We start from the raw sequence: 23,431 nt of genomic DNA, 5'->3' as shown, positions 1-23,431 counted from the left end.
GTTTATATTGATTTTAGATGTTTGAAAAAATAGTTTTATATACTGAATGACGTAGTTATCTGTTATTTAAATGTGATGATTCAGTTGAGTCAAACAAAATTACATTACGCAAGTTTATGAAAATAGAAATAGAGAAAGAAAAGGCACGCTGTAAAGCACAAACAAAATGTTTATTGTTATATAAATGAGTCCACTTGAGATGGCTTATAAAAAAGGTATAAAATATTGTAACATAAAATATTAAGAAAGGAAGTGAGACCCCTTATTTGGAGTTTGAAGAGTATCTAAAGAGAAATAAAAGTATGGTTTATAAAATAAAAAAATGTAGAAGCCAAATATGGAGTGGTTTGAATAGTTAGATGAGTATCTAGAATGACACACTTGATTTGACCCTACTCTCATCTCAACTTGTTGTTATGCTAAAAAAAAAGTCACCAAGACAACTCTATATATCACCAATCCCAATCCTAATCCTTCACATGCACACATTACACACACTCAAACATCAATCATAAAACTATATATCACTTATCCTTCTCACTGCAACCAATCAACTACACTTTCTATTTCCTTATTCTTACTTTTTTTCTCTTCCCATCACACCCATGGACACAACTTCTTTCTCTTCTTCTTCTTCTTCTTCTTCATCCAACATAACAACCCTCCACCCCGACATCATTCAATCCCACATCCTTAATCGCCTCGACGCTCCCACCCTCGCCTCCGCATCCTCCACCACCCTCCACCTGCGCCGGCTCTGCACCGATCAACACCTCTGGCGGAACATCTGCGCCGCCACCTGGCCCTCTCTCAACCAACCCCGTGCCGCTGACCTCATCGCTACCTTCCCCGCCGCCCACCGCTCTGTCTTCTCCGACTCCTTTCCCTCCATCCACCACTCCCCTTCTCCCCACCCCACCCCAACGCGGCCGCCGCCGGAGCTTGTATCCGCCGTGGACCTCTACTACAAGGGCAAACCCGTCTTTTCGCGCGTCATCACAACCGATACCCAAAAGGGCTGGTTCCTCTCCTCCCCGCTCTGGGTGGACCTCCTCGACCCCAACGAGGTGGTCCCCACTCCCTTGATATTCGCGAAGTGCGAGGAGGAATCTTCGCGGCTGGCCCACCTAGAGCAGAATCTGGGGCTGAGCTGGATCGTCATCGACCCGACGGGGAAGCGCGCGGCGAACCTCTCGAGCCGGCGGCCGGTGGCGGCGCGGCGGCACTGGCTGACGGGGGATCTGGAGGTTTCGTTCGCGGTGACCATGGAGACTGTCCAGTGCGTTATAAGGGTGACGTGCTTCGGGAAGGCCGGGGGGGCTATGCACGTGAGGGAGGTGGGCCTGATGATGGAGGACACGGAGGGGAGACACGTGATTGGCAGGGACAGTTTCGTAATTTTGCAAGACGCCATGGCGAACGGCGAGAGACGAAAACCTGATCCCGAAGAAGCCAGAGCAAGGTTCGAGAAATTCTGCCGCCTGAAGAAAGATATCAGAGAGAGAAAAGTACGGAGAGACAATGCAATGGACATGGTTGCCATGTTGGTCTCTTTCACCGTTTTCGTTTCACTCTTTTGGTTCATGGTCTTTGGCTTTTGACCAAAGAAACAGCTTTTGTGTTTGTTCTTTGGGGTTGGTCGGTTGCACTTACGCCAGCTTGGACGGAAAAGGTAAAGCAAAAGGGACACTTGAATAGAAACGTTAAGCGGAGAAGATACAGCATATACGACACAACAACGTGTGTATTTTATTCCACTTACTTAATTCATTTTTTCTTTTGACCAATACCATGTCACCTAATTCCTTTATATAAATTTATACATATTTTTACCATAAATTTATAAATTTAAATTCATTCAGGTTTACTGGTTTGAGGTTATAGATTAGTATTTTTTTTATGTGGGTTAAAAGTGCAATAACCTTTCTTAACTGATGATTTAATGATTAAGGTAAAACACATGGAAGTGTGTCTTGAATTCCTAAGAATTGCGATATTGTGGTGTTACGCGTCACTCTTTGACCGTTCAAAAATTTCTCCCTGGTTCGACTAGGATTTGGCTGATTGAGAAGTGGTGAATGTGGAAGTAACTAAGAAATTTTTTTCCCGGCCTTTATGCTGATCACGATATTTATGGTTCAAGTTCTGACTTTTAGTCTCCCTACAAGTTGGTGAAGTTTGAAGATGATTGAAAGGAAAAATATCTTTGACACTCTCAACACAACTTTCATTTGAAAATAAATAAATTGATATAATAATATTTTACCTTTGAAAATAAATTAAATATAATTAAAATATTAATTTATTGGATTGTAAAATTAAAATATTAATTTATTAAATTATGAAGCGGAAGAATTTTAAGTATCAACATTGAAAATATGGTAATACAAAAGAAAATATGAGAAATGATTTTTTAATAATCTTTAAAATTATATACAATTCTTATATTAAAATAATTATATTAAAATAATAGTATTAGAAGTTAAAACATGATTATATAAAAAATTGTAGTTGTCAGCATATCATTATTCAAAAGTGTGTTCATAATACTATACATAATATTATACATCCAATTAAGATGTTTGGTAAGATTTCGTTAAAATATAATGTCTTAAATTTAAGATTTAACCACTATAATTAATTATATATGTATTTTTAATCAAAATAATACATTAAATTATTTTATTAATTTAAAATATTTAACAAGTTTTCTTAAAAAAAAAAATAATGAAGTAAAATTGTACCTAATAAATACAAATTCAATACGATTCTATATAAATGAAGTTGTATATGAGAAATACAAGTTATTAACATCTTGCATAACTCCTTTTTTTTCACATGTATAATTTTAATTTTAGTGTAATTATTATTTGCTAATTAAAATTGTATAATTAAATACGATTTCCTTAAAAAAAAATACCCACTCAGCATTTACCCAAAGTTTATATATGTAATGTACGTTTTCTTTGTAAATTTGAAAAACCGTGAATGACAATTTCTTTAAAATTGATCGTATTTCCCATACACAATTTGTCCAATTCTAAAAAAAAAAAAAAGTTACTCATTTAAAAAAAATATGAAATCAAATTACACTATTTTTGAAAAAAAACCCTAAACAAATCAATAAACACATAAAACGTCTTACCTTTTATTATATTCTCTAAGAGCTTTTTCTTTATCATCTAGTTGTATCAGTCATGTTGCTTAACAAAACGTGTAACTGTATTTATGACTTTTGGGTTTATTACAACAAATATGTATGAAGTCTTTCAATAAATATTTTCTTTATACGTATTTAATTATTTAAATAGCAAAACACAATTTTGTAAACATTATTTTATCAACGAAATCTATCAATCTTAACCTTCATAAAATTATATATTTTTATTTTGCAAATACATTTATGTTATAAATTTCTTTAATACTTTCACTTATGTTGTAAATAACATATTATTCGACATAGATAATTGATTTTTGAAATTTAATATTATAGTATGATAATATTTATTGATTTTTTTTTTACCTTTGTCTCTTCATTTGATTATTTTTTAATATTTTATATAGGTCAAAATATTAAAACTTTTTAAAATAAACTATTTAAAAAATAAATTGTATAATAAAATAAAATAAATATTTATATTATTATAAACTCAACATACATCACACTATTTTATTCATAACATATACGGAAGTATCGCCTATAACTTTCATATCTCACATTTTGAGTTACTCTTCATAAACAATTTATTACTATTTTTTTTGGTGTTTTTTCATCAGCAAATGTGAATATAATTTCATATATACTAGAAAAAAGAGAGAAATATTTTCTGTAAAGATAGTTTCATCATGTTAAATTATTCATCATAGAATCTGTGTTAAATTTTTATAAACTACTTGAACTCCCATGCTTTGTGGTCCCTGACTTTGCCTTCGTCCAAACACTCCGTACGCACTTCTCACACAGGATTGTACGTGTCGCATCAAACACCTTTTTCTCTTTTTTTATTCCTTCTGGTACAATATTGATTGTTTCTTCCTCCACCTATTCAAGATATTGTTCTTCCACTTTCTTAAATTTTTGTATTTTTTAAAACTTTTTATATAATATTTTGGATTAACTAAAACTCATTTTTTAAATTTGTAATTAGCTTCTTAATTATGTAATCTAGAAGTTTGTTATTTAGATGCATGATTAGTTTTCAGATTATATAATTCAAAAGTTAGTGTAAAATTTAGAATTTTGGATTATATAATCTAAAATACCATTTTGGATTATGTAATTTGAGGTGACACAGGGATAAAAATATATTTTCATGTTTTGTATGGAGTGTTAGAATAACATATATGGAGGTGCAAAAAGAAACGGTCTACGACATTTGGTTATACATATATGCTATGGACCTACATCATATGTCCAAATTAAAACAGATCTTTATTCTCGATTTGGGCTTGCTATTCACATACCATCTTTTTGTTCGCACCGCCCAGATATTTTTGTAATCATTTTGAAAAAAATGTCCATCACCAAACTAATTTTTTACAGCATAAAACTGTAGCAAACATATTTAGGTTATTATTGTACGGTCACTCAGAGTAAAGACGAGTGAGCGTAAATACAGAAGCTGCTAATTTTTGGCTTCACGTGTAACGTTAAGTATTTTTTTGGAAGACAGAGAGAGATTTAGCAAGTTAAAATTGTTGATTTGAAACCTAGGACGCAAGCAAAGAGTAACCTTTGTTTAAGGTTAAGTTTTGTGCATGAAAAGTAAGTTTTGAATATGAACGAAGAGTGAGAGAAGAAAGAATAAAATATAAAAGAAGTGTGAGAATGAGGAAGTGCTAGAAGCAAGAAGAAGTGAAGTGAGTGTTGAATGAATAAAACGGTGGGAGAGTTTGAAGAGAGGATATAAAAAGAGAGAAAGAGGGAGGGCACGTGACAAGAAGGAGATGGAAGCGAACCTTGGTTACCTCACCTCTCCACTTCTTCATACATTCTTGGCCGACTCTCTCAAAAGCTCTACCACCACGCCAGAACCCGTGGCAGCTTGCGTGCCACACACAGCCAAGCAAAGCATTCAACCTCCCAAACACAGCCACCCCTCCTCCCAAGGAATAACTCCTCCACCACCAACCCTGTTCCTTTATAATCATGAACAACCTTAACCTTAAATCCTAGCTTCCTTTTCTTTACTCTTTTCTCTCGCCGATTGCTTCGCCACAAACACACCACTTGATCATGGAAGGGGTTTCCAGGGAAGCCCACATGTCAATCGCAGCTTCTTCCATGTTTCCTGGCTTCAGATTCTGCCCCACCGATGAGGAGTTGATTTCTTATTACCTTAGGAAGAAGTTGGACGGCCATGAAGAGAGTGTTCAAGTCATTTCTGAGGTTGAGCTCTGTAAATACGAGCCTTGGGATTTACCAGGTTAATACTCTCTCTCTTTCTCTCTCTGTTCATTTCTGAATCCAAGCTTTTTGTTCATTGTTTGCCCCTGATTTCATGTGTCTTCACTTATTACTATTAGTTTTCGCATAATGTGAAGCAGAGTCTTAGATTATTGTCTAGTTTTTTCAATACACCTTCTTAGGTAGAGAAATTGTTTGGTAATTTTAGTCTTAACTAATGTCTATATCCATATGACATGTAATAAGTCGGAAGCTGAAAAACTTGAATACTGTCATACACGTATTGGTCATAGTTATCGACGTATGGGGTCCAAGACAAGACAACCCTGTTAGGTTTAGATGGTAGATAATTTGATACCATTTTAGATTTTGAAACACATCTCATTTTCAAAAACTGAGGTTGGTGATTTCAGTACAAGTAAGTTAGTTTTGGTATAATTGAAAGAAGAGGTTTTCAATTGTTGACTAGAGACAGTTGGTGCTGAGAAATAGAAAATAAAAATAATCCATGTGGGGTGGGTGGGAACTTCTAGGTTGTGTTGTGTGTGAGTAGGACAGTGACAACTAAATCGAAATTTGTCAACTTTATATACTAATACAAGTTTTTCAAAACTTCTTTCTTATGCAAGGCTCAAGGTGAACAGGGGCATTCCACCTAATTTGAGCATTGCGTGAATTTGAATTGAAGTGCTGATCATTGTGTTGAACCCCTATGTAAAACCCACACATATTTTACATGAATCAATTTGCCTGCAGTGTTAAAATTGTTAAAAGCAAAATTGGGTTAATGCTAAAACACGTTTCTCCTTCATTATTGACTTCTTTCATGCTAAAGTGAAAACAGAACAACCAGAAAGAAACCAAGATATGTAAATTGAGTTTGTCTGTTTACACTGAAAAACTGATATTCATTTTCTAATAAATATAGAAAACAGCATGTAAAAGTTTAAAATTGTTAAGCATGTTTAGATCCGCCCCCAATTGATTTGACTTACTAATAATACTGGTTTGAAACCAGCCAAATCGTTCATTCAATCAGATAATGAATGGTTCTTCTTCTCTCCCCGTGGAAGAAAGTACCCAAATGGTTCACAAAGTAAAAGGGCAACTGAATGTGGATATTGGAAGGCCACCGGAAAAGAGCGTAATGTAAAGTCAGGTTCTAACTTTATAGGAACAAAGAGGACTCTGGTGTTTCACTTGGGGCGTGCACCTAAAGGGGAGAGGACTGAATGGATTATGCACGAGTACTGCATCAATGACAGGTCTCAGGTGAATACTTGTTACATTGTTCGAAGAGAAATGTTAGTAACATATTCCTTTAGAGATTGAATTTTTTTGAAAACTAGCTGCGAAACTCTTCGAATAAGAAATGAGACTCATAGTATACTGAATTTCAATCCTATTATGCGAAGACAGCATAAGTCACTTGACTCGGATTCATGGATTCTTTGTTGTACTATGTATTTGCAGGATTCTTTGGTCATTTGTCGGCTGAAGAGGAACACAGAATTCCGTTTGAGCGATCATTCGAACAGAGCTTCTTCAAGTCAAAGGCATCCCGTGAATTCACACGAAAGTGGTTGTGCCATCTCAGAAGGTGGTGGTATAGATCAAAGGGATGTTTGTGAGCAGGACAAAGAGGTAGGATGTAGCTCCAAGAGGAGCAGTAGCAGTTACGGTTCTCCTTCGAATGAGCAAATTGATTCTGTCTCGGAATCGAATCATCGACCAGTTAATGAAGCTACATTGACAGCATCTTCAGATCAACCAAAGGTACATATATATATATATTATTAGTAGAGAAGTTAATTGGTTTTACATTGATGGAGAATTTTATCCATTTGTTTGGGGTGTTACATTGCAGGAGGTGTATGAAGAGGATTGTTATGCTGAGATACTAAAGGATGATATCATAAAATTAGACGAATCATCAATCTCGGGAGAGGGTCACACACGAGCAGAGGAACCTGCACAAATGAATCCTGCACAAGGCACAGCACAGAGGAGAATAAGATTAAGAGTTAGGAATTCAAAGCGTTCTTCTCCTGCAGTAGTCGGTTTCCCAAGCACAGTAATGCAGTCGTCAAGGAGTAGCTTCTTCTTTGGAATAACAAACAGTTTGGTGGCACTTGTTTTCTTGCTTTTCACTTTGATATTTTTGGTGTTTGTTGGGTGGAGTGAAACAAGTGATTTGTTAACGGGGTGTAATTTATGATCAGTGCTAGTCTTTTAGATTTTGTGTACAAATGAATAGGGTTTGTAGTGGATGAGGTTTCGGAATTTGGGAAGGATTCTATATCATGAAAAGCATAAGGATCTTTTTCAATATATAAAAATATATTGCAAACGTGCCAACAAATCTATCACATCACAATTTTTGTTCACTCAATTTGTATATATGAAGTTGTAACATGTCTCTTGTCTCTTAAATAGTGTATTAGTGTATTCACAGTATTAAATATAAAAAACTAAAACATATATATATATATATATAAATATTTATTTATTTATATAGTTTTACATTTTAGAGATTAGAGATTATATATATATATATCGAGTGTCTGTCCTACATAAATTTCTATTTTATCAATAATTCAAACAATTGTTTTTTACAACAGTAAAATTATAAACTCTCATTTGTAAAATACAAATATTGATTTAACCTAAAGTAAAGGATTGTGGTGGAAATAATAAAAACAAATAATTAGTTAGAAGTGGGTATAGGGTAGCATTGGGTGTTCCCAGGCGCATCGAATCAGGGCTTTGATCTTACATAGTAAAATGGTAGAGAGAGAAAAGAGAAGTGGAAAGTTGAAAGAGAGAGAAGATCGAGGTGCAGTGCAGTTTTTGGGTAGACTTCTGGCCATTACTGGTAAAAAATCTCTTAACTTCCAAATTTGATTTGCCTACTGCGTCACTTCCTCTGTTCCCAATTCATTCGACAAATTGCTTTTTCCCATTTCCCCTAACCTCGCACTACCAACTGTTACCAACCGATAATGAATTTAGGGTTTTCTTCCTCACATCCATCTGTAAGTCTTCCTCTTCTTCCTCCTACTGCAAACTTAATTGCACTTATTTGCTCATAGTGATTTCTGTGTGATTCCACGATCGCAGTAACCCTAATTTCAATGCTAATTTTAGGAATCACGAATTGAACTAATTGAGTGTGTTTTTGTGGCTAATTGACTTTGAATGTTGAGCAGGTGCTAGCTCTGTAATCAGGAACCATGTCGAGGCCCATGTTGCTTGTCTTCTTGCTGATTATACTTATAATCACCTCGCAGTTCGAGTGGAAGCAGCAGCTTGTGGCCGAAGTTGACTCCAACCCCAACGTATCTCAGAAGCAGCATCAGATTTCTAAGGCTGAAGAAACCGTCAAGGAGAAGGTCTTATGCTTTAAATTATAACTCCATTGATATAACCAGTAGCTTGTGTTGTTTTACGTAGCATCTGTCTCGTGTGGTGTTCTTATTTTGGTCATTTGTCTACAGTTTTGATTTGTGCTGCTTTTTATTCTGTACCTTGCTTGACGTACATTTCAATTAAATAATCAAGTAAGGAAATTTTTCCCACTGAGAGAAGTGTTGAGATTGTAGCACAGGTTATTGTTGCTACGGTAATTTATTTGTTTGGATGAGTGTTTATGTACATGGTTGTGTTAGGTTGGATCTATTCATGCAGTTATGCTTTACATGAATTTTGTATTGCAGTAGGTTCAAAGTGCTCAACCATGTTCCTTTTGTTGTCACTCATTCTTTATTATCAAATATTTTGGTGATTTTTTCGAGGGATAAAGGGGAGTTTGGTGTTCACTTTTCAAGAATCGTTCTATTGTAGTCTTGTACTCTTTCCCCTTAAAAGAAGAATAACACCTGAAAAATCAGTTGAGACAATATGTATCCACAATTTTATAAATTTCATGAAATCAAGATGAGTAATCTGACCTTAGTAGCATGTAAGGAACCTGTAATTAAAAAATAACACAACTATATTCTTATCTGCACTTTTATTATTAATAATATCAATGAAGGAGTGCTTTCGAGTTGTAGAACATTGTATGTAGGAAGAAGATGCAGAAAGGAATTGGGTGAAGAAAGGGAGGGATAGTGGAATACTTTCCAAGCGTACTCTCTCACTTCCATTCATTTAGTGCTTTAACCCTCCCTGCATCAATCAAAATCCCTATCGTTGGTATTAGTTGCTTTGTTTTTTAGCAAAATAAAACACGGAAAGTTTTATGCCTTTTTGTGGTTTATGGGAGGTTTCCAACTTCCAACTTATCATTCTGTCTTAAAAGAGTTGCATTTTTAACGTGACACAAAATGAGATGACAGTTTTATTGTGGCTTATTTTCATTGTGCATAACTAACTAGTATTATATTCACAAACTGTCCTCAATTTTTACCCCATTTATCATGTTATAATTTCTCTATAATTCAGATTAAGAAGTGATGAGTATTATTTACTGAGAGAAACGGAGCTAAGCACCTCACAGCATAGAAAATAAACTAGGAAAGAATAAATTCCAACAATAGTACATGTAGTTGCTTATTCTGACACGTGGACTGGAAAAATCTGTTCTTCACACTGAAAAAACCTCCCCCAATACCCAACTTCAATCTTGCACCAGTTGAGCCAGCTTCATCAATGTCCCAGGTCTGCTGAACTACGGTTCAGATTTATATAGTTGTTTGTCATCCAGACAGCCTGGACATTACTAAGCACCTCTTAGTCAGCTTGACTTCGCAGAGCGATGAGCTTGAACTGCTCTTGTGCTCTTCATGGATTTTGTTTGCTTTAAGCTCATTAATAATTAATGTAATTGACCCAATAGTGATCTCTTGAAAGTGAGCAACGAGGCGCACTTAGTTCTCCCTCTTTTGAAACTAGCATCATATCCTCCAAACAAATTGCACCTGCCACCACCATGTCATCTGTATCACCCAGCCTGGTATATCCATATGGATCTTCACGTGTGAAATAAGGTACCTCAAGCCCTTTTACTCCAGTCCTTCTGATCTTTCTCTTTGAAATGAGCCAGACTCGCACATAGATTTTTCATAATCTCCCCCATTGACTTTCAAAGAGCTTCCTGCCACTTACCCTGTATATGTCATCCTTCATTTCAAAGCTTTAACTTGACCTTTCATCCTCATAGATACCATTCAGCTCCTAGGACCAGGAGCTCTGGTACCACACTCAACTGAGATTAAGAAGTGATGTGCATTATTTATTTTGATAAACGGAGCCTAACTCCCTATAGCGGTGAAAATCAACTAGAAACCAGGAAAGATCAAATTTTAGCTATTGTCACCCAACGGTGCACTCCACCAGTCTTGTATCCTGAATGCACGTGTCCCATTCAGTTATGATTCCTCCTTGTTTCCACAAATTGCGTTCCCGTTTTTCTCGTTTCTGTTATCTTCTTCATCTTCCAGATTCCCCAAATCTATCTCTAAACCAATATTACCATCGGCCATTTCCATCTATTAACATGAATTATGTGTCTATCCCTTGCTGCCAAAAATTACGACATAATTGTCCCATACTATGCTATTTTAATCGGATATTTACTGCTGTTTTTCTTGAAATGGATGTTCTTGGCCGCAGATTATTTTAGTTCAAGAGAAGAATATTCGAAGATTGAATGAGCTAGTGCGGCATCTCCGGGAACAACTGCTACAGTGTAGAGGACGCAATGGAACTATGAATGGCACTGTAAGCCCTCTAGCTGAGCGGATTCTTGAGCTTGAGCGACAACAAATTTTAGAGGGTTAATCAAACGCAGCAAGTGCGGTAACGATGTTCTTCGTTATGCTCAAGCTGTGAAGTTGTTCCTTAAATCATTTGGAGGGAACGTGGTAGAAGATTTGGTCCTTTGTTTGATTAACATTTTTAACTCTATACAATGAAAATTGCAGTGTTCGAATGTTGGTAACAAAGTTGTTGAATGGTATATAAATATTATCTTATACTGGTTAGATCGTTTCTGTTGTTTAACATTTTCATTTTCTCTCTTGATTTCTACTACTGCCATAGTACCATCCCTTTCGCACATATCAGGTTAGCAGTACATGAATAATCCAAATCTTATTAACCAAATATGGGTGGAAATACTGGTTAAATCAAACAGACGGACTTATTTCACCCATTTAACCCATCCAAAAAATGAAAACAAAATTGTTGGTTTGTCATTTTTTTATGATATTTTAGATTTAAAGTATTTTTCATTGATGACTAGTTCCTGCTTCTTACTGATCAACTTAATTGACTGTTTTTGATTAGATATCTTCATCAATAAGATTTAAGCTCATAATATTTCTTTAACAAATTTGAGTTTAGTTTTTATTTTATCTACGATATTTAAACTCCAAAGAGATCTTGTTTCAATATAGTTTCACTTCATCCTACAATATTTGATATGTTTGAGACAACTTCTCTATTCTTGGCGTTGTTTAATGTTTACTTTTGTCGCTGTAAATTTGTAATTAAATCAATGTAACGAACCTATTTACTTCTTCAATCTTTCGTCGATGATTTAAAAAAAAAGAAAATACTTCACATTATTCATTTTCGTGTTAGCAGGAAGAAAACATACATACATATAATGGCAGCCAATATCCAAGTAATTTGATTTTGATTTGTATTAGTATGAAATAATCCCAAGTGGGTATATATATATATATATACACACACACAAAGCTTCATTAAACTTTAGCTGTATAACCGTACAATGACTACCTGATCTCTCGGATTAACCATTGTGTATATAACGATAGACAAGAAATAAAATTAATATAAACGGAAAACGTGGAAAGATAATAAATTCTAAAATGGTAAATTCTGAAATTACAGTTTGATCACAGGGCAACTTTCAAATGACATAATTTTAGATTCAAACCTATGACACACAAAATTAGCAATTTATTTGGTGCATTCACAAAACATAAAAAAAATCATCATCAGTGCATTAATTATTCGACTACTAACAGTACTAAGTTTGCTAACGCATCAATTTTCAGTCTCGAAAAACTGTAAATACTAAAATAAGAAAAAGACAATTATTTTTCAGAAAGACGTTATATTGAAATAAAGAGTGTATGCCTGGCCATGTTTAAAGTAATATCTCCTATGAAAGGATGATGATTTTTTTTATCTTTTATCTGTTTATTGTTTAACCTTAATCGTTGAATATAAATGAGTGAGAATATTAATTTTGCCATTGTTTATTGGGATGAGAAGGAATGAAAACAATTTTTTGCCAGTGTCACATAAAAGAATCCCTTAAAAATGGGGGAAATTGTTGTTGTATTTTTGCTTTCTTATACTTAATGATTTTTCAGAAAAATAAAAAAAAAGTACATATAAATGTTCAATTTCTTTGGTTAATTTAAAACTTTAAATTTACTTATATATTTTCCTTCACTCTTCCACCTCATCTAGATCAATGAAGAGTAAAATGCCTCACTTTTTTTTTGTTTTATTTATTTCTATCTATATAAACAATATATTTTTTATTTTTTTTATTTCTTTCTTATTGATTTAACTGTTTTGGACCACTTTTCACACACTTGTCCATATTTGGATAAAAAAAGTAGATTCATGAACAAGCTCTAAAAGGTCGGGTTTAGTAACACATCAACGAACATTTCAATTTTGAAAAGACGTATGTTAAATAACATATCAACGAACATCTCAGTGCAATAAATTTTCTTTTCTATTTTCTCAGTTGTTTGAGACTCGTTCGTTTGATTCTCTGTATTTGCATTACAAGTTTGGTATAATAATGTAATTGGAAAAAAAGTGTGTTATCGAAAGCAAAGGAAAGAATGAGTGTATCACTTTTTGATTCCAAATCTCCTTTTAAACTTACGGGTGAAGTTTTAATTATTCTTAAATATGAACAAACTATAAATGGTTTTATGACCAAATAACTCTTATTTTATTATTTAAATGTGATTGAATTCATAAAGCAAATATGTGAATTACTCATAAAGCAAATATGTATAGTTAATAGCTATAAACATTTGTAAGCATTGTTTGAAATAAATGTATCATAAATTTCCAAGTCATCAAATTAACTCAATCTTGACTTCATATTCTCTGTCAAGTTTTTGGTAGAAATAAAGAAAAACATTATAAAATTTAAGAAATATTTAAGAGACTCAATTTAATGTTTTTCAGGATAATCATAGAATTAAGATACTTCTACTTAAAATAGAAAATAATAGAGTTTGTGAGTAAAATATAGAATTTATCAAATAGTTTATAAGTTTTCTTTTTGGAAGATGAGTATGGACCACCATAAAAATTTGATGGGTCATATATAATTTAGGAGATTCTTTATATAATTTACTTTTAATTTATTATTATATAAGTATGATTTGTTTCAAATGAGTTATAATCCGAAAGATGTAAATAAATTATACAACATCTAACATCTTGATTTATGAGGAAATAAGGCTTAAAAAAAAGTCAAATTATTCCGTTAATCATGTAAGACACCAAGAAAATCAAAGTGTTAAAAAGAAATTTATGAAGGAACATGATAAGGATAAATAGTCATTAAAAAGTAATGAGACTCGAGTACACATCCAAAAGAAAGCATAAAAAATAACAATTTCCATTTTTGTGAGAAATTAGGACCCTCCATGCAGTGGTCAGAGCACTGGGGAATGCTTTAACCTGTCACAATTGTTTGAAGAAACCCTCAGAACAGACAAAAGCGTGATTTTCCAAGCATTTGTACGTGGATTTTACCGTGAACTCTTCTGTAGGTTCCCCACCCCATACAAGGACGTCATCTTCCTCCCTATTAAGAGAATTCGAGGAGATACTCTTAAGCAATTCAAGTTCTTGTGTAGTTTCTCATTCAAAACTTTTCCTCCTCCACCTTAATCTCCAGCGCCACACTGATTCTTCCCATCCCCCAACCTCACCCACCATCAGTCTCCGATCCAGTGTTAGAGAATACAATCTAAGATACTGGGATAAAAGGTTATTCCTTCCAATTTTGGGTGGAGCTGCCTTTGTCCAGATTCTGCTCGATATTTTGAAACTTAGATATCCTTCCACTTTCCTTCTTCATTATTTGCTAACCTCCATTTCCATTTTTCCAGAAGAGCATAATTAAATTTTTTTATGTCTTTAATCCTCATACCACCTTCCTCTATGAGTTTACTGACATTTTTCCAGCTAACCCAAAAAATGAGTCTTTTATCTCTTCCCCAACCCCATAGAAACCTCCTTTAGATACTAGCAATGCGATTATACACTGATACATGAGTTTTGAAGAAAGATAAATAGAAGAGGGACACAACGGTTATAACCGACTTGATGGGAGAATTGTAAAAGAAACTATAAAATTAACTTGATGGGAGAATTAATTTTTAGATTTTTATATTAGCAAATAAGGTTTCTTTATTGACATAAGTATATTTTCATAAAGTTTTACCCATGAAAAAGAGAAGAGAAAGGATAAGAGAGAGAACGAGAGGGTATATAAAAGAGTCAATGAAATAAAATCTTATTTTTTTCTCTTAAAAAAATCAAAGAATATTTAAAAATGTAAGGTACAGTTCATCTATTATTTATGAAAATAATTAATTTCAAAATATGACCGAGTTTTCTATTTTATACTATGATTATTAGAAAAGTATTTAAGTTATATGGATTGCTTGAAGCATTGAGATGAAATTAAGCCACATAAATATTTTATAAGAGGATTATACTTCTATGTTTGTGAATTTAAAATGGGGTCACTTCACTTTGCCATGAAAGTGTCACTTTTTAATCATCTTATGTATAAGGTTAAGGTAAATACAAACTGCAATTTGAAATCACCTAAAAGTGAGTTACATGGGGTTTTTGAGAACGGCCGGTGGAGTGAGGATAAGGATGAGGTTAAGGTTAAGGTCAAAGATTTCTTTGAAGCCAGGTTTGTTGGAAATGAAGAGTTGTCGGTTAGGCTGGACAACGTTTGTTTTAATTCCATTTCCGTGGAGGATAATCAGATGTTGATTGGAGATTTTACTGAAAAGGAAATTAAGGAAGCGGTGTGGAGTTGTGATAGCTCGAAGAGTCCTGGTCCAGACGACTTTAATATGGGATTTATAAAGTTTTGTTGGGATCTCATCAAAGCAAATATTATGGTTGCAGTAAAGGATTTCGAATCCTTCGGAAAATGGCCTCAAGGCTCAAATGTGTCATTCTTATGCTTGATCCCTAAATGTGAAAATCCTCTGCAGCTTGGGGAGTTTAGACCTATCTCATTGGTCGGATGTCTGTACAAAATTATTTCGAAGGCTCTGTCGCTGCGTCTAAAAAAGGTGATTGGTAAAGTCATCGATGTCAGGCAGTCCGCTTTTCTTCAGGGGAGGGGTTTGTTGGATGGTGTGTTAGTCGCCAATGAAGTTCTGGATGAGATAAAGAGAAGGAAGAAAAGCTGTATTTTCTTCAAAGCCGATTTTGAAAAGGCGTATGACTCAGTAAGATGGGAGTTCATCTATTATATGTTAGAAAGGCTCGATTTTTGTGGTAAATGGATTCGTTGGATAAAAGGGTGTTTGGAGTCTGCTTCTGTGTCTGTGCTAGTGAATGGTAGTCCGTCTAAGGAGTTCTTCCCAAAAAAAGGACTTCGACAAGGCGACCCGTTAGCCCCTTTTTTGTTCCTTATTGCGGCGAAAGGCTTGGCAGACGTGTCTAGAATGGCAACTGAGAGGAAGATGATAGATAGTCTGGAGATTGGTAGAGAGAAGGTGAAGGTTAATATGTTGCAGTATGCTGATGATATTGCTTTCTTTTGTGAAGCTAATGTTAAAAGTATTTTCAATATTAAGGTGGCTCTGAATTGTTTTGAACTTGCGTCTGGGCTTAAGGTGAATTTTATGAAGAGCAAGTTAGGAGGTGTGGGGGTAAAACAAATATCGATTCAGCGTTTTGCGACAATTCTTAATTGTGAGGTGATGACAATTCCTTTTGTTTATTTGGGTTTGCCGATAGGAGGGTGTCATAAGAAAAAGGAGTTTTGGGCTGGGGTGATAGATAGAGTGAAAAGAAGACTGAGTAGTTGGAAAGGCAGGCTATTGTCTATGGCAGGGCGAATTTGCCTGATCAAGTCGGTTCTCTCTTCTATCCCTTTGTTTTACCTATCTCTTTTCAAAATGTCCGTTGGGGTGGCAAACGAGATAGTGAGTATTCAAAGGAATTTCCTATGGGGTTGGGGCTCTGATGGAAGAAAGGTAGCGTGAGCTTCTTGGAAAAAGGTGTGTGAAGCGCGGGAGGATGGAGGGCTTGGCGTCATTGACTTAGGATTTTTAACTCGGCTTTACTCGGTAAATGGATTTAGCGTCTGGGGTCGGATAAGGGTGGTTTGTGGAAGGAGGTAATTGATTCCAAGTACGGGGGCTGGAGAAATTTGAGAGCGGGAAGGGGAGGAAGTTCGGAATCCCTGTGGAAGAAAGATTTAAGGGAGGTGTGGAGCTTAGAAGGGTGAAGTCAGAATTTTGAAGATGTTGTAGCTTGGAAGGTGGGTAATGGGAAGGAAGTTATGTTCTGGGAAGACAATTGGGTGGGTAGGGGGGCTTTGAAAAGTGTTTTCCTGAGGCTGTTTTCACTTAGTGTCTCAAAAGATTCTACGGTGGCAGAGGTAGGGGCTTGGAACAACAATGTTTGGGTTTAGAAGTTTGGTTGGAGAAGGAATCTTTTTGAGTGGGAAAAGAATTTAGTGTGTCTACTGTCTCAGGAAGTTCAGGGTGGGAGCTTGAATTTGGAGAAGGAAGATAGCTGGGAGTGGAAGGAAGGGGAGGAGGTAGGGTATTCGGTTAAAGCTGGATATCTCCGTCTAAGGGAGGGCCGAGTAGGGGAGAGAGAGGGGGAGTTTATGAAGTTCTGGAAGTGTAAGGTTGTACCTTCTGCACATGTTACGGCTTGGAGGGTGTTGGAAAATAAGTTGGCTACTAAGGCTAACTTGGAAAAACATGGGATCACGGTAGTAACTTCTGTGTGTAGTCTTTGTGGGGTGGAGGAGGAATCTCACACTCATCTGCTCTTTGAGTGTAGTTTTGCATGGTGAGTGTGGAACCTTTGTTGTGCTTGGTTGGACGTGCAAAGTGTGTTTCATAATGTTCCACTGCTAAATTTCTCTCAGTTTAGGTTGAGCAACGAGTCTGTTTTGGTAAATGAGGTTTGAGGAGTGTAATAGATGTATTGGAAACATAGAAACAGAGTAATATTTAGAGGGGGTGTAATAGATGTATTGGAAGTATTCGCTTTGGTGCAACTAAAGGCATGTGCTTGGGTTACTTCCAAGTCGCATGATGCAATCATTTCCTTCTCTGATTGGTGTGTTGATCATTTGGTCTGTATGGAGATGATGTTTTGTTTGGGTATAAGAGTGAGGGTTGTAGGCGGTTCTCTCCGGATTTATTTAAGTATTTAGGAGTTGGCGGGGTGTGTGTTGTGGAAAAGATTAAAGGTAGTGTGTTTGGTATAAGGGTTGGATCACCCCTAAAGTGACTCACATTTATTCATTATTTATTGCTGATAAAAAAAACATTCAATACACGGAAAACATTAAGAAAAGAGAACATCACTATATCTCTTAAATAAGACTTATATTAAATAGAACAAGGTTCAATTATAAAGGATTTTTCTGAAAATTATTTACCCCTAACCTAATTAAATATAGCAAATCATAGAGGTAATAAATTAGGTCTAACTCAAATAATCCATACATAAGATAAGGGCCATTACATTCTTCACCCCATGGTTTGAAGGTGCACCCTCATGAGGATAGCAAAATGTAAAAAATACTACTGATGCAGATTTATAAAATCCAAGAAGTTTTATACAATCATTTTCGAATGGACATTTTCAAATGAATTTCTGCAACTAAAAATGTATTCTAAAATGTACTTTCAGATTTATAAATATATTTTAGAATCTGCATTCTAAAATGTATTAATACATTTTAATACATTAATACATTTTGAAATATACACTTTTAAATTTTATTTTCAGATCCTAAAATTGTTAAAAAATACATTTTAAAATGTGCAATTAAGATTATATTAATATATTTTATAATGTATTTTTAATTCAAAATATATATTCTAAAAATATATTTTCAAATCTATAAATAAATTTTAAAATGTATAATTTAAAATACATATTTTTAAAGAATAAAAATAAAAATTATTTTCATATGAATACATCATCAATATACAGAGGGCTTCTTCTTCCTGCACCCCTACATTTTTCTTCCTGCACCCCACAATTTTGTAAATCCCAAAACTGACCTTCACCTTTTATTTGAAAAACTAGAGTTTTTTAGGTTACCAGATATTGAGATCGGGGAGTGTGCTACGGATTCATCAATCCGAAAGTAATTCGTGTTCTTTTTCAAATAAAGGGGTGTTTCGAAAGAAACTTGTTGATTTCTGGATTGCTGAATCTGGGAGTCTAATTTTTGTAATGGATTGATGGATCTGGAAGATTTCCAGATTCACCAATCCGAAAGATTTATGGATTTCTCAATCCAGAATACAAAAAAATAAATGCGGATTTCCCATTCCGTAAAATTACTGAATTGCATTGTCCGGAAGAAGAAAGAGTAGTGTGGGTCTTATGTGTATTTTGGGGTTTTTAAAAAATAATAGAGATATTTTTGTCTTTGCATTACATCATGGGAGTGCATAAAGAAAAACATAGGGGTGCAGGAAGAAACTGCCTATACAGAGATGCAGAATACAATGGCAAAAACCAGGTTCAACTCTGGACAAGAAAGTCAGTCTAGTCTACCATGATGATTTAGGGGCAATTGCTTCCTGCATCATATAACTGCACCCAATCACAGGGGAAAAACCGAAAATACCCTTAAAAAAATGGGGTACATATAAAATTACATTCCGAACCCCCTTTTCCGGAACATAATAATTTCTTTCGGATAATTTTTTCTGGAATGTATTATTTTCAGTTCTGGATTTTTTTTATCCAGAATGGAATTTTGATTTTCTTTTTCCGGATTTTATATCTGAAACACAAAAATCTCTTCCGGATTTATTTTTCCAGAATGCATTCTTTTTAATTCCAGATTTTTATTTCCGGAATAAAGGATATTTTCAGAATTTTTAAAATTATGTTGGGTGCAGGTTCAAAAGGGTTGGGTGCAGGAGCATTTGCCTGATTTAGGTTCATTTCAGAAAATATAGGCCCATAAATAATTAAAGAGCAATGATATCTGGCAATTACTTCCTGCACCAAGTAGTTGCACCCAATTTTAATATAAAAAGACAAAATGCCCCTAAATAAAATGGGTACATGTAAAAAGACAATCCGGACCCCTTTTCCAAAATATGTTTCTTGTTTTTGTTAGTACGAATTTTTTATATTACCCATTTTTTTTTATTTGAAATGGGATTTTTGATTTTTGTTTCTAGATTTTTATTTCTATAACATAATAATCTCTTTTGGATATTCTTTTCCGAAATGTATTATTTCCCATTCCAAATTTTTATTTTCAGTAAGGTGCAGATTGAAAAAATTGGGTGTAGGAAGAATTTGGTATGATATCTTGATACAGTAAACATATTCATTTTATAATTTAATAAATTAATATTTTAATTATATTTATTTTGTTTTTTAATTTAAAATATTCTTATATTATTACAGAGAGTTGTTAAATGAAAGTAGGTTAGTGTTTGGTTGTCAAAGAAATCTTTTCCATAGTTAGATCTATTTGGTGTAGTGTTATTTGTTACTTTAAAACGGAAAATGTTGATGAGAGCATTGAATCTTGAGAGATTTTCTTCCAACCCTGAATCTTCAATAGATCGCTGATTGAAAAATGCCAAAAGTCAAACATTCAACTAGAGTTTGGAGAAGTTATAATCATACAAACGATAGTTGAAATAAAGAGATGATAGTGTGAACAAACAAAGTAAATAAAACTCAACGATTTCCATTGGTTTGACAAAAGAGAAGCATCTTACGTATTATTTATAACAATTCAGATAGTTTCTTAAGACTTTATGCTTTCAACTTTTTTCGTGGCTTGTCATTTTCCCCCTTAATGATTCTACTTGCTCCAAGCTATTATAACGACCCATTCAAGTTTCAAACTATAATTTGGTTTCAGACTTTTAATGTTTGTTTATATTTTTGTCATCAACAGTTTTTAATGGTCCGAAAAATAACACAAATCATACATTTCATTGCCAAAGGAGATTGGGTTCTTTATATCCAACTATTTTGTGTTTTTGGTCAAAGACACTATGTTTCTTTCAAAATCTTGTATTCATTCGCGTATAAATTAACTTGCTTTTAATATTAAAAGAAGTCTTCCGACATAAACTGCAGCATTTCCAACTCAATTTTAATGGAAATGAACATCATCTAAATCAAATTTGCAAATACTTGATCAAATAAACAGTGATTTAAATGGTAGGTTATGGTAAATATATTCTATGTTAGCATGTCAAAAATGTGTCATCTTCACTAGGACTTTTCTATATTTGTAATTTTTGAAAAAACAATCATATTTTTGTAAAAAAAATCCAACCTGTATATAAGAGGCATCAAGTGCCACACCAACCCAACCAGATTCGGACAGATGGAGTAGTCGAAAACTGACAGCAATATTTACGTTAGGGTACGTAGTAGTTGATCATTAAAAGATTCATATGGAAACGACAGAAAAGCATATAGGTTTTTGACAAGTTTATCTGCAGAGATAATACAGGTTTAATTTTTGAAAGGTAAGAATATATTGCTGAATTAGGAAAAACTCAATAGGAAATATGAACTGCAAATGAGACCTGAACGTTACAGTAACTGTTCGTTACATGACAGCTCCCATTCATAGCATCACCTGCACCCTGCACAGCACAATACAGCAGCATTTATTTCACCAAATCGTTGAACCAGACAAACAGTGGAGAAGGTTTTGTATGTGATAATTGTAACTATTCAACCAAATGAAGGAGTAAAATTAAAATAAGCTAATTAAGCTTTGGAAAATAGACTCATACTTCTCTATCAATTAGTGTTTACTAAATTTTTTATCTAAAATATCCTTCATAGTTATATAGATGATTGAATTAACATTTAGTGTTAAAATTTGATTTGACGATAATTTATAGTTCGTTCAACTGTTCAACTATACGCATGGAATAGTCAAATTTGGCAATTTATGGATCTAATTGGTTTCACCAAACAAAAAATATCGTGTGGATTGTATGGACCAAACAGCATTTCTGATTCAATATGGCCAAGCCGATCACTATTCTGCATCATTATTCAATGAAAGGAATAAATACGGATGAAAGACTTTTCAATCTATACTCAACAACGTAAACAAACACGCGTGTTACAAATCCTTTTTCCTCGTGTGTTAATTAGAACAAAGAAAAGGAACAGTAGTGTCTAACTGGATAATGGAATAGTGTCTTTTGCAGCCGAATTTCCATTGAATTCACATGATATATCACTGCTGTTCCTCATCCTGTTCCTGCAAGCTTCGTTGTTATAATTTTCTATCTTATGGTTGGCTCTTTCACTAACCACAATAATTAAATTTGACATTTGAAGTCAAACACATCCTCTCTCTATCTCTCTCGAATCTCTTTTCCTAGCTGCTTCCTTGCTCTTTAAATCCTCTATATAATCATCACTTTCACTTACCAAAAACAAACTAAAATAACCCTTTTGTTGCTCTATGCATGCTGTTTTGGCCATCTTATCAAACCCAATAAACCTAGCTATCTGAGTCTTCTGGGCTTCTCCTGTGATTCTTTTCAATCATTATTTCAGACTCATCAATTTATTTTAGTTATCTTATTGTAAGTGAATCTAGAACTTCTATACTTCTTTCATGTTAAGATGTATACAACTTTCATCTCTTACACTTCTTTGTTGTTAACATCATACTTATAGATCTACTTGGAAACAAAAAATCTTAACAAAAGGCAAAGATGAGTAATGAGAGAGGAAGGAGTCCGAAGCTGGAATTTGAGCTGAGCTTGTCCCCACCAACAACTGCAAACTCATCATTAGCCAACCCGACATCGTCATCATTATGTTTGTATTCATCGGATCCTGAGTCATGCGTGTCTTCTGAGACCAATGAAGAGATAACGTCCATGCTCCTCGTGGGTTGTCTTCGTTGCCTCATGTACGTTTTGTTTTCGAAGGATGATCCCAACCCCAAATGCCCCAAGTGCAAGAGTACTGTGTTGCTTGATTTCCTTAATAACAAGCAAAACACCAACCAAACAACCACCAAATTCTAGCGGATGCAACTCTGGCAGATTTACACTGTTTTGCATTGTTCTGGTGAAGAATACTACACACAATACTTTTATACATATGATTTATTCTGCCTTCTGTTATAAAAGAAAACTATATGTATCATGTAAAAATAAAATTCGCTACGTATGTTTAGGATTCCAATAATTTTACATTTACATTGTTTAGGGTAGCGTAATAAATAAGTTTCAGTTGTATAGATTTCTATAATTTTTAGTTACTATAATTTTTAAATTTCAATTGGTTATGGTAAGTTCTCTCTAGATATTCAACTATATTTCTTAAAAACTATTTCCGAATGAATTTTCTCTCTAATGTCATACAAAGTAGGGATTAAAATATTATTTTATAAAATAAATAAATTGATAATTAAATATCAATTTAGAAACTATTTAATAATAATATAAACTAATTTAAAAATTAATTTTTTTTTAATTTTTAAAATAATATTTAATTTAATTTAATTATTATAACAACTAATTATTTTTGTTATCTAAAATTTGATTTTAATTAATTCTTGAACAAGATCATATCTAGTCCCAAAATGGAACCATAAAAAACGTAAGGGCTACTCACGTAAATAGCATATAGCCTAAGAGATGAGTGTTATATCTGCATTCTTAGCGTATGCATGAATGAATTGGCCTATTCAGCTATCTTTTTACCAATCTTCCCTACAAATTATTTTATTGTTTTTATTAAAAGAAATAGTCA

The 23,431-nt window shown here is 34.0% G+C and overlaps 3 protein-coding genes and 1 pseudogene across 4 annotated transcripts; all 4 read left to right on the top strand.

The window, feature by feature from the left end:
- Positions 1 to 428: 428 nt before the first annotated feature.
- Positions 429 to 1,839, top strand: LOC137835615 (F-box protein At2g27310). Its single transcript, XM_068644202.2, has one exon. The coding sequence runs from the start codon at positions 606 to 608 to the stop codon at positions 1,599 to 1,601; it is 996 nt and encodes a 331-aa protein (XP_068500303.2). The 5' UTR covers positions 429 to 605; the 3' UTR covers positions 1,602 to 1,839.
- Positions 1,840 to 4,837: 2,998 nt separating this feature from the next.
- On the top strand, positions 4,838 to 7,794 carry LOC137835613 (NAC domain-containing protein 40). Its single transcript, XM_068644200.2, has 4 exons — positions 4,838 to 5,426; positions 6,426 to 6,679; positions 6,881 to 7,183; positions 7,275 to 7,794. The coding sequence occupies exons 1-4, from the start codon at positions 5,237 to 5,239 to the stop codon at positions 7,623 to 7,625; spliced, it is 1,098 nt and encodes a 365-aa protein (XP_068500301.2). The 5' UTR covers positions 4,838 to 5,236; the 3' UTR covers positions 7,626 to 7,794.
- A 365-nt stretch (positions 7,795 to 8,159) lies between these two features.
- Positions 8,160 to 11,394, top strand: LOC137835614 (uncharacterized). Its single transcript, XM_068644201.2, has 3 exons — positions 8,160 to 8,442; positions 8,617 to 8,799; positions 11,024 to 11,394. Exons 2-3 carry the CDS (start codon positions 8,641 to 8,643, stop codon positions 11,189 to 11,191), a joined length of 327 nt encoding a protein of 108 aa, XP_068500302.2. The 5' UTR covers positions 8,160 to 8,442; positions 8,617 to 8,640; the 3' UTR covers positions 11,192 to 11,394.
- A 10,718-nt stretch (positions 11,395 to 22,112) lies between these two features.
- Positions 22,113 to 22,970, top strand: LOC137835612 (protein GL2-INTERACTING REPRESSOR 1 pseudogene; annotated as a pseudogene). Its single transcript, XR_011085105.2, has 2 exons — positions 22,113 to 22,251; positions 22,346 to 22,970. The product of XR_011085105.2 is annotated as a protein GL2-INTERACTING REPRESSOR 1 pseudogene (transcript).
- Positions 22,971 to 23,431: the final 461 nt, after the last annotated feature.

Source organism: Phaseolus vulgaris, chromosome 5, assembly GCF_051622355.1.
Source record: "Phaseolus vulgaris cultivar YP4 chromosome 5, ASM5162235v1, whole genome shotgun sequence".
NCBI classification, from domain to species: Eukaryota; Viridiplantae; Streptophyta; class Magnoliopsida; order Fabales; family Fabaceae; genus Phaseolus; species Phaseolus vulgaris.
The sequence above is the reverse complement of the archived record's forward strand: the minus strand, read 5'-3'. Positions and strand labels throughout refer to the sequence as shown.

Coding starts and splice junctions, on each gene's coding strand:
- LOC137835615 (XM_068644202.2), top strand. CDS start 606: ATGGACACAACTTCTTTCTCTTCTTCTTCTTCTTCTTCTTCATCCAAC.
- LOC137835613 (XM_068644200.2), top strand. CDS start 5,237: ATGGAAGGGGTTTCCAGGGAAGCCCACATGTCAATCGCAGCTTCTTCC. Junction 6,680..6,880: donor GCATCAATGACAGGTCTCAG/GTGAATACTTGT, acceptor ATGTATTTGCAG/GATTCTTTGGTCATTTGTCG. Junction 7,184..7,274: donor CATCTTCAGATCAACCAAAG/GTACATATATAT, acceptor GTTACATTGCAG/GAGGTGTATGAAGAGGATTG.
- LOC137835614 (XM_068644201.2), top strand. CDS start 8,641: ATGTCGAGGCCCATGTTGCTTGTCTTCTTGCTGATTATACTTATAATC. Junction 8,800..11,023: donor AAGAAACCGTCAAGGAGAAG/GTCTTATGCTTT, acceptor TCTTGGCCGCAG/ATTATTTTAGTTCAAGAGAA.